General features: G+C 44.6%; 1 protein-coding gene across 1 annotated transcript in view; it reads left to right on the forward strand.

Annotated features, from left to right (window-relative positions):
* ARHGEF6 (Rac/Cdc42 guanine nucleotide exchange factor 6) overlaps positions 1 to 16,722 on the forward strand; it is a 793,672-nt gene that overhangs the window by 415,630 nt on the left and 361,320 nt on the right. The window contains exon 13 of the mRNA XM_069212447.1: positions 526 to 612. Within this exon, the coding sequence (XP_069068548.1) occupies positions 526 to 612 (87 nt within the window). The remainder of the gene's footprint in view (positions 1 to 525; positions 613 to 16,722) is intronic.

The following is a 16,722-nucleotide window of genomic DNA, read 5'->3' on the forward strand; positions in this document are numbered from 1 at the left end:
GCTTCACTTTGAGGAATTTTGTAGAGTTCTAAACGAGATAACAAAGCATTTAGCCGTCAGGAGCCGGGTGCGTGTTCGGACAGGCCCACTTCAAAATTTAATTCATGATTAGTTTTATGGCCTGCCATAAATGGCCTTCAGGGTGAGCGTTTACGCGAAATGGATAGCAACCTGAAGTCAGCCCTTGAAGCAAGGATTCGAGCTCTTTATACATTTATGGTGCAGATGACCTAAAAAGGCCTATTTCATACTATGCTAAGGTACATTGAGTTCCAGATATTTATGGAAGCAGGACGTGGAGATAAGTAATCACTTTTTAATTTGTACAAGACATATTATTGGTTAGATTTTGTTTTTGCATTCGTTTTATAGTTGGACTTTAGCTAAATTATCCAATGCTTCTCCTATAAAAATAGATAGCATGTCCTTATTCATTGTATTCACCACTACATATGTTGCAGTCTTACATTATCGAAGATTACTATATAAACATTCGAAATAACTTGCAATGTCTTTGTTTTTAAGGACAAGGAAGAACGGTATTTTATGCTGTTCGGAAATGCTCTCCTCATGCTGTCAGCAAGTCCACGAATGAGTGGCTTCATTTACCAGGTAAAGCCTAAAAACTCTGTTTTTTTTCATGCTCAAAAAAGTAATATCCGTTGCCAATACAGTGTTTTTTTTATGCGCAGGCTGAATTCTTGATAAACACCTTCTACCATGTGTCAAAACTGCATTGTTGTGATCAATACATTGACATTATATCACAATACAGGCTGCGTGTCATAACAGTACAAAAGGTAATGGAAGTGGGACAAACCACACTGGGAAAATAGAGACATTCTCCCAACTTGGGTCATCATTAACAGTTGTAAATATTCACTAGTCCAGCTCTTTGGTCGGGCCCCAAAGTACTTTTACGAGTGGATAGCACATTTGCTATCAAATTTGTGGCTATCTACATGCACCATTTTCAAGATGCGGTTTTCTTCTTCCTTTTAAAGAATGCAACTGATCTGACAACAGATGGCTAAGTCAGCCATCACTGAAAAGAAAGAACATTGGAATAAAATAGAGCCAAATAACTGCAGCCTTGGAGTGCCGCTCCCCAAGTGCTGTTGCTTCTGAGAGGCAGTTGCTCCACTGCCCCCACAATGCTTAGGTTCTTTTTCTGGCTCCTGTGAGCAGGGTGCCTGAAAACCGTGCTCCGCATTTCTTAAACTTTCCCAAAAGGAAAGCTGCTATTTTGTAATTATTTTTTCACTTGCGGTTATAGGCTGTTTTTGAGCTTGTCCGTTACGCTTTATCTCGGAATTATGTCATTTTACTCTCCTTTTCCCTCTAAAAGGCTTTTTACTGCCTCGCTTGTATCACAAAGAAAGAAATCAAATAAAGAACCCTGGCACTATGTCAAATATTGGCTAGTGGGACTCTAAAAGTCCTCAATGATTAACATCACCAGCTGTTGAAGTATTCAGCTTTGCCAAAAATACTTCAGAGATGCAAGACAGGAAGATATGATTACTTTACAAGATATAGATCTGACAAGACATTGAGTTATCAATGACGCTGCTTATGTATTCCTTTTATTTGTCTTATACAGTGGTCCCTGCACTGCACAAGTACTTTTGCACTACGGAGCACCTTATCCAAAATCATTGTAAGCAGTATCTGTACAATGGTTTCAAAAATTGCTATGAACGTTTACTCTCGTGTGTTATGAAAACATTTTGTTTTCTCTATTCAATAATTCAAAGTGAACCCGACTGAACCCCTTTATGTGATACAGTATTAAGAGCCTAGATTCTGCGGAACACAGGGTAACCAATACAATAGAGTACACTGTTCCGAGATGTGAAGTCCTTCTCTGGCCCAGCTAGGGGGGAACTTCCAAGTTCACTGCTTGCGGGTAGGTTTCCCACTGAGGGCTGGCACGGCTCAGATTTGCAGCAGTCCGACGGCCTGCGAATTCCCAATGGGCCTTTTCCTTACCTTAGGGGGTTCACCCCAAATAGGGATTGTAAGTCTCACCAAAAGAAATACACTCTAATAACACACACTTTAGCGTATTTACAAGGACTAAGTCATTTTTATTTGGTCCTGATGAAACGCTGCTCGAGCCTTTTGGACATTAACCCCTTCGCTGCCAGGCCTTTTCCCCCTCAGGTACCAGACCTTTTTTTTTGGCTATTTGCGGCAGTTCGCGCTTAGGCCCTCATAACTTTTTGTCCACATAAGCTACCCACAACAAATTTGTGTCCTTTTTTTCCAGCATCCCAGAGATTCTACAGGTACCCAGAGTTTGTTGGTTCCCCTTAAGGAGACCAAGAAATTAGCCAAGATACAGGGAAAATGTAGTTTTTTCCAAAACAAATGGGAAAAAATGGCTGCAGAAGTAAGATTTTGTTTTTATTTTCCCCTGAAAATGGCATCAACAAAGGGTTTGTGGTGCTAAAATCACCATCTTCCCAGCTTTCAGGAACACACAGACTTGAATCAGAAAACCACATTTTTCAACCTATTTTGGCATTTTACTAGGACGTACACCATTTTTACTATTGTTTGTGCTTTTACCCTCCTTCCAGTTATTGACAGAAATGGGTGTGAAACCAATGCTGGATCCTGGAGAGCTAAACATTCCTGAAAATTAGACAAACTTCTGAATACACCAAGCGGTCATTTGTGTAGATCCTACTAGGTTTTCCTACAGAAAATAACAGCTGAAATAAAAAAATATTGAAAGTCAGGTGAAAAAAACAGCCATTTTTCTCCACGTTTTCTTCTGTAACTTATTCCTACGATGTAGGATTTTTTAAAGCAATATACAGTTACGTCTGCTGGACTCTTCTGGTTGCGGGGATAGATAGGGCTTGTAGGTTCATCAAGAGCCATAGGTTCCCAGAGCCAATAAAGGAGCTGCACCTTGCAATAGGTTTTCCTTGTATACCTGGTACACATCAATTCATTTGGTGAAATATAGAGAGTGAAAAATAAGTATCAAGAATACCTTGATATTTCCAAAAAGGGCACAAGATAAGGTGTTGAGAAGCAGTGCTTATTTGCACATCTCTGAATTTCGGGGTCCCCATACTAGCATGTGAATTACAGGGCATTTCTCAAATAGTCGTCTTTTTTACACACTGTCTTACATTTGAAAGGAAAAATTTAGAGAAAGACAAGGGGCAATAACACGTGTTCTGTTATTCTGTGTTTCCCAAGTCTCCCAATAAAAATGTTACCTAACTTGCATGGATAGGCCTAATGCCCGTGACAGGAAACGCAACATGGACACATCACATTTTTACATTGAAATCTGACGTGTTTTTTGGAAAGTGCCTAGCTGTGGATTTTGGCCTTTAGCTCAACCGGCACTGAGGGAAACCTAGCAAACCTATACATTTTTTAAAACTAGACCCCTAGAGGAATTCAGAATGGGGTGACTTGTGGGACTCTCACCAGGTTCTGTTACCCAGAATCCTTTGCAAACCTCAACATTTGACCTAAAAGCACTTTTTCCTCATATTTCGGTGACAGAAAGTTCTGGAATCTGAGAGGATCCACAAATTTCCTTCCACCCAGCGTTCCCCCAAGTCTCCCGATAAAAATGGTACCTCAGCTGTGTGGGTAGACCTAGTGCCTGCGACAGGAAATGCCCCAAAACACAACGTGGACACATCACATTTTCCCAAAGAAAGCAGAGCTGTTTTTTGCAAAGTCCCTAGCTGTGGATTTTGGCCTCTAGCTCAGCCGGCACCTAGGGAAACCTACCAAACCTGTGCATTTTTGAAAACCTGACACCTAGGGGAATTCAGGATGGGGTGACTTATTTATACTTTTGCATTTCTCCTCCGAGGGGGAAGCCTCTGATGACGTCAGGGCGAGTCATCAGATGCCCTGGTGGTGGGGGGCTTGGGGAGCGTGGGGGTGGAAGGGGAAGCGATTCCCTTCCATCCCTGCCCAGGGGATGGGGGTGCCAGGCCCTCGGGGGAGTGCTAGTGCTCCCCGAGGGCCCATAGCAGGACGAGCTGGTCTCGTTCACGGCTCTAGAGCGCCGTGGCTGAGGGCGAGACCAGCTCGTCCTGGGCACCCGAGGGGTTAATGGTGTGAACATGTCGACCAGTACACTGGAGTAAAAAAATCTTTTGGCACAGTCCCACTTAAAGAGAACAGGAGCATTATTTTGCTAGATTCTCTCCCCTTGTATTTAATCTTGACATAGGCTCTCTGAGCAGTAATAAAACCCTTTTTCATAGGGTCTATAGTCAATTTTAACCATGCATATTCCAGTCCATCACCTTATCCAACCACAGGCCTTAGTATACTCCTGAAGGGTACATCAGCAGCCCTCAACCAAAAGATCTCTGGCAAAGATCTCCCCCTAGGACCCTTGGGCATTGCAGTGCTAGCCCAACGATAAAGCATGCCACCTATTGGTGGGTGAGGGCTCTAGCTTCTGACAGTTGAGTTCCCCATTGACCTGGAAGTTCACCCTAGTTGGGCCAGAGTAGGAGTTCACATCTCTGAACAGTTTACTTTGTTGTATTGGATTCTAAATTAGGGAGATTCTATGCTAGGACCGATTTATTCTCCCTGCCCTCCTATTCATTATAAACCCAGAGTAACCCCATTGTAGACATTAGTGTTCCTTCTTGGTTGGGCAGACAGATGGTCTTTGTACAGATTCCAAAGTATGGCCTGAGCAAACACATTGCCTCACCCATTTGCCTGATGTCATGGACTCTCAAGCACCTTCATCACCCACCTCAGTGGTTGACATTTGGGTTGTTTCAAATGAAGTGGAAGTGCTACTAAACAGACATTGTTAGTCAGGCCTATGGCCATGTTAACACTGTTTACTGTTATTTAAATGTACCTGAGATTCATAGCCTGACAATGGAGAATGATTCAAGCATGTGAATATATGAAAGATTTCAATATTGGAGAACTGGAGTTACAGATAAGTTACTAATTTGTTATATGCAGCATTTTAGAGATTGTTGGAGCTATAACAAGTAGTGGTATGTTGGAACTTAGGCAGGCACATTAAATATGGCACAACAATCCCAAGAGACACAAATACACTAGCCAATAACATCATAGTGTAAATGGCTGGATTTAGGTTTTTAAAGTGGCAATAAGTGTTCTTGTACCCACATAGATATGGTAAGACACAGGATGTGACAGATATGTAATACATGATCTAATGTACTCAAAATTGTGATTCCCTGCTGGAGGTTAAGTGACAGTCTCAAGATTGGTAACTATCACATTGCATGTGCAAGGAAGCATAGACAGAAGTATTCCGGTGAAATAATTAATTTAGGAAATTAAGAGGTGGTCACACTGTTGGTATCCTGAAGGTTTAATGTAAGCAGATTTAACCAGACAATAATTTTACCCTCACAGTAGCTGGGTATATGAATTACTTGAGAGAGTAATGTTAGGGTTATGCAAGGAGGCCATTGTGCTGGATGTGTAATTGAGCAAATTAGCTGCTTCTTTGAGGCTTAACGATGCTTTCTAACTGTTTCCAGAAAATGTGTTCCCTGAAGAAGTGCATGAATGCAAAATGCATTCAGACACAGTATAATTTTGTATGGCTGTAATATGATGATTTTGTGATTAACTCATCAGTAGGGAATTGAAGTTCATTTTATTAGGACATGGAATTGAATATCAATGGAATTAAACATTGTTCACATACAAAAGACGAGTGAAATGCCAATGAGTCTGGCTTTAAAGGAGTGTTTTATGTTAATGTTAAGTATTAACAGGCATTAGCATGGGGATGGATATGTGTTTGTATGGAAGCAAAGTATTGTAGCATAATATTGGTGTAGGTTAAAAGGTCAGGTGATAGTTGCACTCTCAAGCCAGACCTAAAGATCTATGTAGGTTAATGACTGCCCTCCTCCCATCTGTGCCGCTGCCAGAAAAAACAACATACATTCTCTAGTTCTATTTATCTATGACACTTTCATAGCATGGCAGGTTCATGTGTGTGCCCCTGAAAGTTCAGGCTCAGGCAGCTGGATAAATAACAGTGTGGAGGGCAAGCACTTTTTTTGTGGGAGCACACAACTACTGCCCAATCAAAACATGTGTTCCTGGCTCCCAACATGTCAGCAAAGCCAAAGCCCTTCTCCAGTGATGATATAATTGTCTGGCAACAGCTGCACTGTCACACCAGACAATAAAAGCAACTTAATGGAGATAGTTTCAAAGTCAGAAGGAGGATTCAAACTACGAGCTTGAGAAAAGACAGTGAACTAATTTGCTTCTTTCAGTTGTAGAGTCAGATGAATGATCTGTTGTTAATTTCCCGTAGTTTTTATTAATGTTTATATAGTGCCAGGGCACTATCCTCATCCACCCAGAAAGGCTTCATGAGTTGAACAAAGAGAAATACAATATGTTTCAATAGTCACAGATAATTGAATTAATTCAATTGAGATTAACTGAGAAGTGCTACTGGTGTTCGCATTGGAAAAAACCACCACAAGCTGGCTGCCCAGTAGGCACCTGCTGCCCCATGACCTTGAGAGAAGTCCTCAGATTGCCTTCTGCCTTTTCACTATCTTATCTGAAAACAATGCAAGTATTTAGAAAAAGACTTAATTTAAGTTAGTTACTGTCTCAAATTACACACAAAATTCCAGCTGCAACACTTTATCTCAATGGGAAAAATGTGGGCTGTTTTGACGCTCAAAAACGAAAACTCACATTCCAGGTAATGTTATCTAAAATCTTCTCTCCTTTTCGTTCCATTTTCTGGTTTCAAAATGTGAAATCTGATAGAGACTACCAGTTGCAGATTCCTTACCTTAGAATCTCCCTAGGTGTCAGTCTGGATCCGGAGATTTTTCTCGAGCAGTACCCCTGCACGCCGTTAGGTGCCATTGGTCAGCTCCATGTCCATCGTTGGCATCATGTGTGCCAGATATGACATCACGGGACCTATATAGGTGCCATCCTGGTGCACCTCCATCAGTTCTTTTCCTTCTGTGCCAACCTAGCGAAGATCTGAAGAAGAGCTACACCACAGTCACTTTTTGACTGATCTTTTTCGATGTTGTGTCAAAGATTTTTGAGTGTTTACACTCTTGATGCATCGAGGATGTTGTCACACAAGACCAGGTTCAAGCTCTGCGGATCCTGTCATAGGACGATGTCTGTGACAGATCCGCACCTTGTGTGCTTGTGGTGCTTGGAGCACAACCAGAAGTCATTCTCCGAGTGCCGGGCCATGAAACTGAAAGCTTTAAGGGAGCGGTCCCTAAAGCTACTTGCAGCCCAGCGTTGATCTTTGTGTTGCACCCGATCTCAGTCAAGAGGAAGGTGCCGAGAACAGTCGCAGAATCCCCATTCTTCCTCGTCCCACTTCAAGTCCTCAGGATGGTCAGGTAAGTTGAGGCACAAGAAGTTGAAGAAGAATAAACGTTCTTCAACTTCACACCATCTGTCGCCTGATGAGGGAAAAGGAGCTTTGTTGTTCCAGGCCTCCATCCTCCGAGCCTGTGTCTGGATTGCCTCCGCACCTCCCCAAGATTCTGGGAGCCTGAGCAGCCCCATGGACTGATGAATGGTCCCGGGCGTGAGGCTAGTGGTTGGGATACTTCCCTTGACGCAAACATGCTTTTTACCCTTACCGTGCCATGGAGGAGGGAGCGTCCTACTCCATGGTGGTAAGGAGAGTGGCTGAGAGTGCTGAGGTTCTGGGCCTTGAACTACCTTCAGTGGCAGTTGGGATGAACCTCCTGACAGGTGCTTCAGCCTGGGATGTCCTCTTCTGCACCCCTTTAGCCCTTTAAGGAAACCCTCACTGATGTCCTGCTGGGGAGGGGACCTAGTCCAAACTCAGCACAGGGGCTCCTTTGAACAGGACATTTGCCTGCTGCCGTAGACCAGTTCCAGATGACCCATTGTTCCTGATGCAACACCTGACCCCTGGGAGCTTGTTATCCAAGTCTCCACATCGCCATGTGCATTCCCTTCTGCACCCCCAATTGGGAATCCAAGAGGCTGGATCAGCTTGAGAAGATTAGCTTTTCTTCTCCCAGCCTGGCATTGCAGTCAATTAAACCTGCATGCCTTTTGGGCCATTATACCCATACCTTATGGGATAAGGTTGTGCAGGTGCTGCCACAGGTCCCAGAGGAGGTCCAGGCCATTCTATCTCAAGCTGTTGCTGAAAGGAGAGACACAGCTAAGATGACAATACAATGAAGGCTGAATACAACCGACTTACTAGGCAGATCGGTTGCATCAACGGTGGCCTTAAGGCACCATGCTTGGTTGAGGACATCTGGCTTTTCAGGGGATGTCCAATCCACCAATATGGACATGCCCCTTGATGGCACCCGTCTCTTCGGAGACAAAGCAGACTTGATGCTCGAGTGCTTTAAGGAGTCCCGGACTTCGGCCAGGTCCTTAGGCCACGCAGCTGCCCCTCGCCCCCCACTTGTCTGCTTTTCGACCCTTTCGTGGCTTTGGAAGGGGCGTCCCACCACGTCTGTTTCCCTCCAACCACTGTGCCGTGCATGCTGGCCAGCCTCTGCGTGGCTGGAGACATGGGAGCCAAAGACCTTGTGGATCAGGGAGCCAGCGGTCTAGCCAGTCCACCACCCCTCCCTCTGCAACCTCCAAACGTTCCTAGTCTGATGCTTCCCCACCAGCGACCAGTCAGAGGCAGGATTTCCTATCACCTGCCCCACTGACAGTCCATCACGTCAAACAGGTGGGTTTTGAAAATAGTCCTAAGGGGCTATTCCCTTTCGAGACTATTCCTCTATCCATCAGATGATCAGATGATGGAGAATCACTTGGCACTTCTCCAATAGGAGGTTATGGCTCTCTTTGCCAAGGGAGCCATTGAGAGGGTCCCTGTGCCAGAAGTCGTTTGTGGTTGTAATTCCTGCTACTTTCTGGTGCCAAAAAACGACAAGGGCCTCTGCCCTACCCTAGACCTCAAGTCCCCTCAATCTCTTTCTCTGGAAGGAGAAGTTCAGAATACTCACTCTGGCTCAGGTTCTAGCTGCCCTGGATTCAGTAACTGCATGGTAGCATTGTACTGGCAGGACAACTATTTCCATATTCCCGTCCTGCCTGGGCATAGCAGGACAAGTAACAGATGTTATGTGTGGTTTACAGTAGGCCAGAAGCATTTTTAGTTTACTGTGTTCCCCTTTGGCCTTGCTAGCACCCCTCAGGTGTTCACCAAGATGACAGCGATTGTCGCAGCTCATCTGCACAAGTCAGGGTTTCAGACTTCTCCTACTTCGATGACTGGCAGTTGAAGGTGAGCTCACCCCAGGCTGTTGTCTCCCACCTCAAGACTACGGCGGACCTCCTGCTTTCGCTGGGGTTCACTATAAACATGCTGAAGTCACACCTGACTCCCTCTTGAGTCCAGGATATTCAGGCTATGATACCGATGTTTCAACCTCTATGCTGGATTTTGGTGAGAATGACTCTGAGGCTACTGGGCCTCATGGCCTCCTGCATCCTGTTGATGGTGCAGTGAGACCTGAAGTTCCAGTGGGTGCAGCATCAGAGGAATCGCTCCGACTTAGTTCAGATCTTGGAGGGAACTGCGTAAGATCTGCAGTGGTGGCTCTTGAACTGCGATTGGATCAGAGTCAGGTCCCGCTCCCTTCCCCAACCAGATCTGACAGTAGTGACAGATGGGGCGGCCACATGGGAGAGGCTGAGATCAGAGACATCTGGTCTCCGGTAGAGAGTGGGCTCCACATCAGTCTTTTAGAGCTCAGGGCAATCAGACTGGCATTGAAAGCATTTTTTCCCTTTTTCAGAGGGAAAGGTAGTGCAGGTGTTCACAGACAACAGCACCGCCATATAGTATTACATTAGGCAAGGTTGGGTGAGGGTCGTAGACTCTTTGTCAGGAGACTCTGCACCTCTGGACATGGCTGGAATATCAGGGCATTTCCTTGGTGGTTCAACACCTGGTAGGCTTTCAGAATGCCAGAGTAGACAAACTCAGCCGTCAGTGCCTGGTCGATCACAAATGGCACCTCCATCCGAAGGTCGCAGAAGGTCTCTTTCAGCAGTGGGGAGAGCCTTAGTTATATCTGTTCGCCTCTGCAGAGAAAGCACAGTGTCAGCAGTTTTGTGTGTTGGACTCTCCAAGGCGGCACTCGCTCGGCAATGCTTTTCGTCTAGAGTGGAGCTCAGGCCTCCTGTACGCCTTTCCACTCATGCCACTTGTGCCCAGAGTTCTCAGGAGGATCAAGAACGACTGGGTCCAAGTGATCCTTGTGGCACTAGACTGGGCACGAAGAGTCTGGTATCCCAAGCTATTGAACCTGGCCATCAATCCTCCAAAACACACTGCCCTTTTGGAAGGATCTTCTGTCGCAGCAGCAGGGCAAGGTTCTCTACCAGAACCTGTCCAGCTTCCGCCTTCTTCTTGGAGATTGAGTCACGGCAGTTGACAGCTTTTGACCTTCCTCCCGAAGTCTGTAACATTATCTTTATAGCCAGCACCACAAAAACAGTATATGCCTGTAGAGGTAACAAATGTGTGGAATGGTGCACAGACAAGTCTGTTGACCCCCTTTCTGCCCCTCTTTCAGAGGATCTTTTGTTCATACTTTCTTTGGCCAAGCAGGGCTCTGCTTTGGGCACCCTCAAAGGTTATTTGTTTGCTGTCTCCGTTTTTCTGATATTACCTGATCAACCCTCTTTGATTAATTCCCCTATAGTCAGTAGATTCCTTAAGGGTCTTACCCATTTGTGTCCTCTATCACCATTCATAATGCCCCAATGGGATTTGAATCTGGTTCTTACTTTCTTAATGTGTGCTGTCTTTGAGCTGCTCCATAACTGTCCTGTCAGGCTTCTAATGTTGAAACAGCCTTCCTTGTGGCCATTACGTCTGCCTGCAGGGTGAGTGAGCTACAGGCATTTTCATCTAAGCCACCCTACCTTTCAGTCTATCATGACAAACTGGTGCTTTGCACTAGGGCTTACTTTTTGCCACAATTGGTCAACCCTTTTTTGTAGGCCAGTCCATCACCTTGCCTACATTTTACCCGCCCCCTCATCCTTCTAAGGAAGAGAAGGGACTCCACCGCCTTGACCCAAAAAGAGTGTTGGCTTTCTAACTTGATTGTACCAAAGAGTTCTGAGTGGATTATCAACACTTTGTTAGATGCGTGGTTGCAAAGAAAGGTCAGGCAGTGCAGAAGAGAACCATCTCTAGATGGTTTGTTCTCTGCATTAAAATGTGCTACGCATTAACTAAAAAGCAACCCTTGGAGGGTTTGCACGCTCATTCTATCAGAGCAACAGCTGCAACCACTGCGTTAACATGTGGAGTTCCAGTCAGGGACATCTGTCAGGCAGTAACATCGGCATCACTGTACACGTTCACCAAACACTGTTGCCTGGACAGTCAGGTCCGGAGGGACGGGTACTTTGTTGTTTCGGTCCTGCAGGACTTCCTAGTATGATCTTGGTTCGCAGCCCCCTCCTCCTGGGATGGTATTGCTTGGGTATCTATTCTAAGGGAAGGAATGTGCAACTTGAAGTCTCTATCAGATGAACAAGTTACTTACCATTGTAAGATAACACCTTATCTGGTAGAGACATATTCTAGATGCAGATTCCTTACCAACCCTCCCATCCTCCCTACTCTGTGAACTGATTTCTAGGGACAGGGACTTCCCTTTCAAGGCCCTAGTTCTGATGCACTAGTGGCCAGTGTTCTTAATGGCTCCACGCTTCTGGCATGGAAAGTCGTGAAAAGAAACTGATGTCAGCGCACTGAGCTGGTTCCTGTATAGTGCACCATGCCGACGGCCGACGCAGAGCCAACCAGTGCCACCTAACAGCACGCAGGGGTACTACTTGAGAAAGATCTCTGGATCCAGAGCGGTGCCTGGGCAAATTCTAAGATAAGCAGCAGTTCCGATAGCGATGTGTCAAACCCAAGAAGTGGGCACCACTAGGTATAAGAACTGGACCTCAGACACCCCCACTTCAGTACACTTCTAGACCTGTGTATACTCTGCCAGGAAGAAGGATTACTGTGCTGCTGAAGGACTGCCACTCTGCTGTACTGCACTTTGCTGGACTTCTACTTTGCTATGCTGGCCTGTTGCCTGCTGCCCTCTTGCCTGTGATCTGCATCACTGCAGCCCAAAATCCAGAGTGTCTCCAAGGGCTAGGTGGCTAGCCTCCTGAACTAAAGCCTCAGAGGCATAAAAAGACTTACATCCACCCAGCTTCTTCACCTGGACTCTGTCATCTGTGAGTCTACCCTGCCAAATGATACCGCCCCAGTCCTGGACCCTTAGAAAAGGACCTATGGTGCTTCCAGATGGACAGACTGACTCATCCTCTCTGCTGAGCGGCGCATCCCGGAGCAGAACAGATTAATTTCCTCAGCTGAGTGGCACATCCAGAAGCAGAACACACACATCGCTGCAGCAGCGCATATCTTGGGTTTGATGTACTGCCTTCGTAACTGCCGCTACATGATGCTTACCTGGAGCAGGTTCTCGCACCCCTCATTGACCGCAGCCTTGACGACGCCAAAGCTTGGCATGGCAGTTCCATCGCTTATCGGAACCCACTCATCTCCTTGGCTGCGTAATGCATCCCTCACATTGGCCTTCATATTGTAAGCCCTGTTGACGGGATCCTTGGAATTGACGCAACAGGACCTTGCACCGCAACCTCACCACACTTTGGAACCAATGCGTCATGTTGGCTGCGCGGTGCATTTTTGTCGCGGATCCACACAATATTTCACAACCAGGATGTAAGGTACTTTATTCAGCAGGCCTAGCTGGGTCCCTATAGTTGGCCCATGCTTCATCACAGTTGGCCTGAACTTTTGACTTTTTCCCGGTCCAGCGCAACCAGAAAGCCCAGTTGGCACTTTCTGCTTCTAAGTGCTATTCTACAGTTTATTCTTTAAAAAATCATAACTCAAGTTCTACTGATTGGATGTTTGTCATTTTGGTCTTGTTTTATTTGTTAAATTAACTTCTGTTTTTCTAACCTGGTGTGGGATCTTTTTTGTGTGGTGTTTCTACTGTATTACTGTTTGAAATGTTGCACAATACTTAGGCCTGACTGCTGTGTTCCAACCTATCGGAGGATTACTGCAGGTTAATTTGGGATTTACTTGTGCTTTACTCTGACAAGAATTGTGGTTGCTGTTTAACAAGGACTCACACCCCAGTCAACCTACAACCCAATTTCTCAAATTGGATGATTCCAAAACCAGACTGTAACCCAACACACATGGCATATGTCTCCAAGAGGAGACTGAACTCGGGCTGTCAGAGTGACTGCTCAATAAATTGTGCCATAGAGAGAAATTTACAGGGCTTGACACAAGCAACCCTGCACTGCAGTCTTGGTTCTCTTATTTCATCATTTTGTTAGATCTTTCCCCCTTTATTGGCTATTGATTCTGTCTGTGTCAGAAGTTAGAAGCACAATGATATACAGAAAATATACACCACTTGTGCCAGAATAGGCCCCTCACACTTCATTCATATATGATTATGATTTAATAATAGTTTCATGGCTAAATTGGGTTAGTTGTCAGATAATGATTGCTGGACTACCACTGTCCCTAATTAGCACAACACCATAGCACACTAGTTAATCAGCGAGATGGATCAGCGAATAAAATGCTCGCCGCTGTCAAATGCAGTGAAAGTCATGAGTTTGAATAGTAACCAGCCAGACTTGGCGTACCATTTTCAGGTCAGTAATGTAAGTACTGTAAATTAGTTAATAGTAGCATCTGTTATTTACAGCATTTAAGACCAGTATCAGTTAATATATGAAAATGATTGTCGCTGTTTTGTGTAAAATGTAGTCTTTGTTCTTTCCTTATGATGACCAAAGAATTAAGTGGAATCACCAAACATCAGAGACTTTGCTTACTGTTGGAAACTAGCTCCTGCAGTCACCAAGTTATATAGTCTTGTTTACAGACAGTAAACCGGCTTTATTGTGAGTCCCTGGACTGGCCATTAACGTTGACGACTCTAATGGCCTTAGGGCAGTGCCCCGCTTGTTCACGGCTGCCTCTCCGTAGATGTTAAATATCCTCCAAGGAGGTATTGGGCAGGGTACTGTGTCACGCAGTTGTTTTAGATGCTGCATGCTTCTTTAACTTCATTGATCTTATAACCAAAGGTGCTGGTGCTTCACAAGGTCCTTTGTGCACAGTTCGATGTACATCATGGCAGGGCCCCACAAGCTTTGCAGTGGTTCCCATTCTCTGCGCTGTGGCTTCCCGGCGCGCCATCAAGCGCCGCAAACAGATGCACACAGTTTGTTAACCTCTGCTTTGCAGTCTTTCAGTTTGGCTCATATCTTAAGTGTCAGCAGACAGCCGCCTGAACACCAGCAGAGATCTAGTGCTCACCAGGGTCACATGAACACTGCCGGAGAGCCACATGCGACCCCAGGCCGTTCACTGAGCATCCCTGAATTTTAGGCAATTATGTCAATTCTGTAGAGGTAAATCGTTATCTAGATCTGTGCAATTGCAGCAAGTGTTAAATCCAAATTTGAAAAGTTAGCACCAGGGCCATAATGGAATTTACACAAATACGCAAATCAAATACAACCATAGAGGCCATTCAAACATATAAATAAATTGACTTAGTCATTGTTATCAAAAGGTCTTCTTTGTTACACACCTGCAAAAAACGTGAAGCAGAAATGGCCAGGGTCTGTTCTCAATGTACAGAGGGCTGTAAAACAGCGCAGCTAAAAAAAACCGCTTGTTTTCCCACTGCTTTGATGTTTTAAACAATTATGTTACCAGCCCAAGGAAACAGGGGGTTTACAACCTTCTTCCAAACGAGTCCACCTTAGTTTATAGAAGTAGCGTTGACGCCTGCCCTTCATTCTAGAACGGGCAAGTTATTTATTCCCAGTGTTGTGTGTTTACAAAAGAAAGTGTCAAAGCTGGAGTACAGACCCATTATGTATAGAAATTGTAGAAGGTGGGTAAAGAAAGCCTTGCTTCAGATGAATCCTACACTTGTGTACTGTATGTATTTGTAATATATGGAGATACGAGTTTGTAGAGTTTATTGTGCTTAAATCGTTTGATAATAATTTTATAAAACAAACAGACCTTACAGACTAGATATGTCCAGAATTCAATATTCATAAGTTTAGATTCTGATTGCTCATAGGCATCGGAAATGTCTTACTGTTTTGGCAGCACGTTTCAAAGGAAGGAAACTATTACTCTTTCCTTATCTGAGTAATAGCGTTACAAAAGCAACCTCTTTTCAAAATCCCTAACTCAACTTCCAAAAGTAACTGTACTTCTTTATGGCCCAAGGGTCAAAATTACCCTCTCATAGTCCACGCCATCTCCTTGCAGGCCATCTGTTACCGGGGAGTCATTCTTTATACGCTAAAAAGAAAATATCGGTTCTTTAAAAAGAAATTCTGGATTACACTTTTGTCTCCCAAAACCCATAGCAGGGCAGATATATTCTCTAGTGAATGTGAGTGTCATGGTATTTGATTGTACCGAATGTTCACCTTCTTAATGACGCATTTGCAGCAATGTCTGAAGGATCAGAGGAATCTCTGCTCCAAAATTGGGTTGAGAGGGTGACAGCACCAGAGCCTTACAATTGCTCCCATGATGGTGTTTTATGAGAGTGAGCTTAGCTTCATTAACAGTTACCATCTTAGACAAGTGTGGAAGATCTACACTTAAAGGCTGGAGATTCACACGAGTTAGTTCTTGATTTATGCAGCAAAGGACAATTAATTGATGCTGCTGTCTTTCTTATCATTGTTCCTGCTCAATTCCATACTTGTTGAGATAGCAGTGACCGGCATACATGCATAACCAAGGAAAGGCGCAAGATCACGGGCGTTGGGATGAAAGCTCAACTATCTGCATTAACTAATTGCTCAAAATCTCTTGATCACAGTAGTTCACCTCCCAAGTTAATTCCAAGGCAAAATGCATGAAGCAGAAGCTTCCAGTAATGGCTTCTAAACAGTGACGTTTGAACAGCATTTTTCCAGAATGAGGCTATTCTCAAATAGAGGAAAACAAGCATTTGCAATGCTATAGGTTTCGCATTTACTTGAGCTGAAGCTATTGGCATTGTAAATTTATAACTGTTTTTTTTTGCCACATTAATTGGTCAACCGTGCCGCATATTTTGGTCTTTTCTGCCACACCATTCCAGTGGCCCTGCCTATAACTAAAGGGTTGGTGGGCCTACTGGAATATTTTTTTTAAACAAGGGCCTTATGACACAAACTACTCCTAGGTGCAAAACATATTCAATTGGAAGTTGGTACAGGCGACATTGACCGTGGGGCAATGAATAAATATTTATACTTCAAGAATGCATGCTTACTGGATCACTGTCCCTTTACTGCAGCTGGGTAGGGGAATGCACAGGCCCTTGTTGTTTACTGCTGTATTTGTCCTGACATTTGTGTCTAGCATGGCGGCACCTGACCTATAAGACACTTATATCTCAGATAATTTAGCCCTGAGGTAATACGGGGCACCTAGGCTCTCTCGCCCTAAGTAATGTAGCTACTTCTATTGTGCCAACCTAGTTAAATAGCATGGCAGGAGACCTGAGGGCTTTCATGGAATGTTTAAAGTGCAGAGAGAGCACCTGCACACAGAAGAACAAATGGAAAGTCGGGGACAAACGAGCATTGATATTTTCAGGA

Source organism: Pleurodeles waltl, chromosome 2_1, assembly GCF_031143425.1.
Source record: "Pleurodeles waltl isolate 20211129_DDA chromosome 2_1, aPleWal1.hap1.20221129, whole genome shotgun sequence".
Classification (NCBI taxonomy): domain Eukaryota; kingdom Metazoa; phylum Chordata; class Amphibia; order Caudata; family Salamandridae; genus Pleurodeles; species Pleurodeles waltl.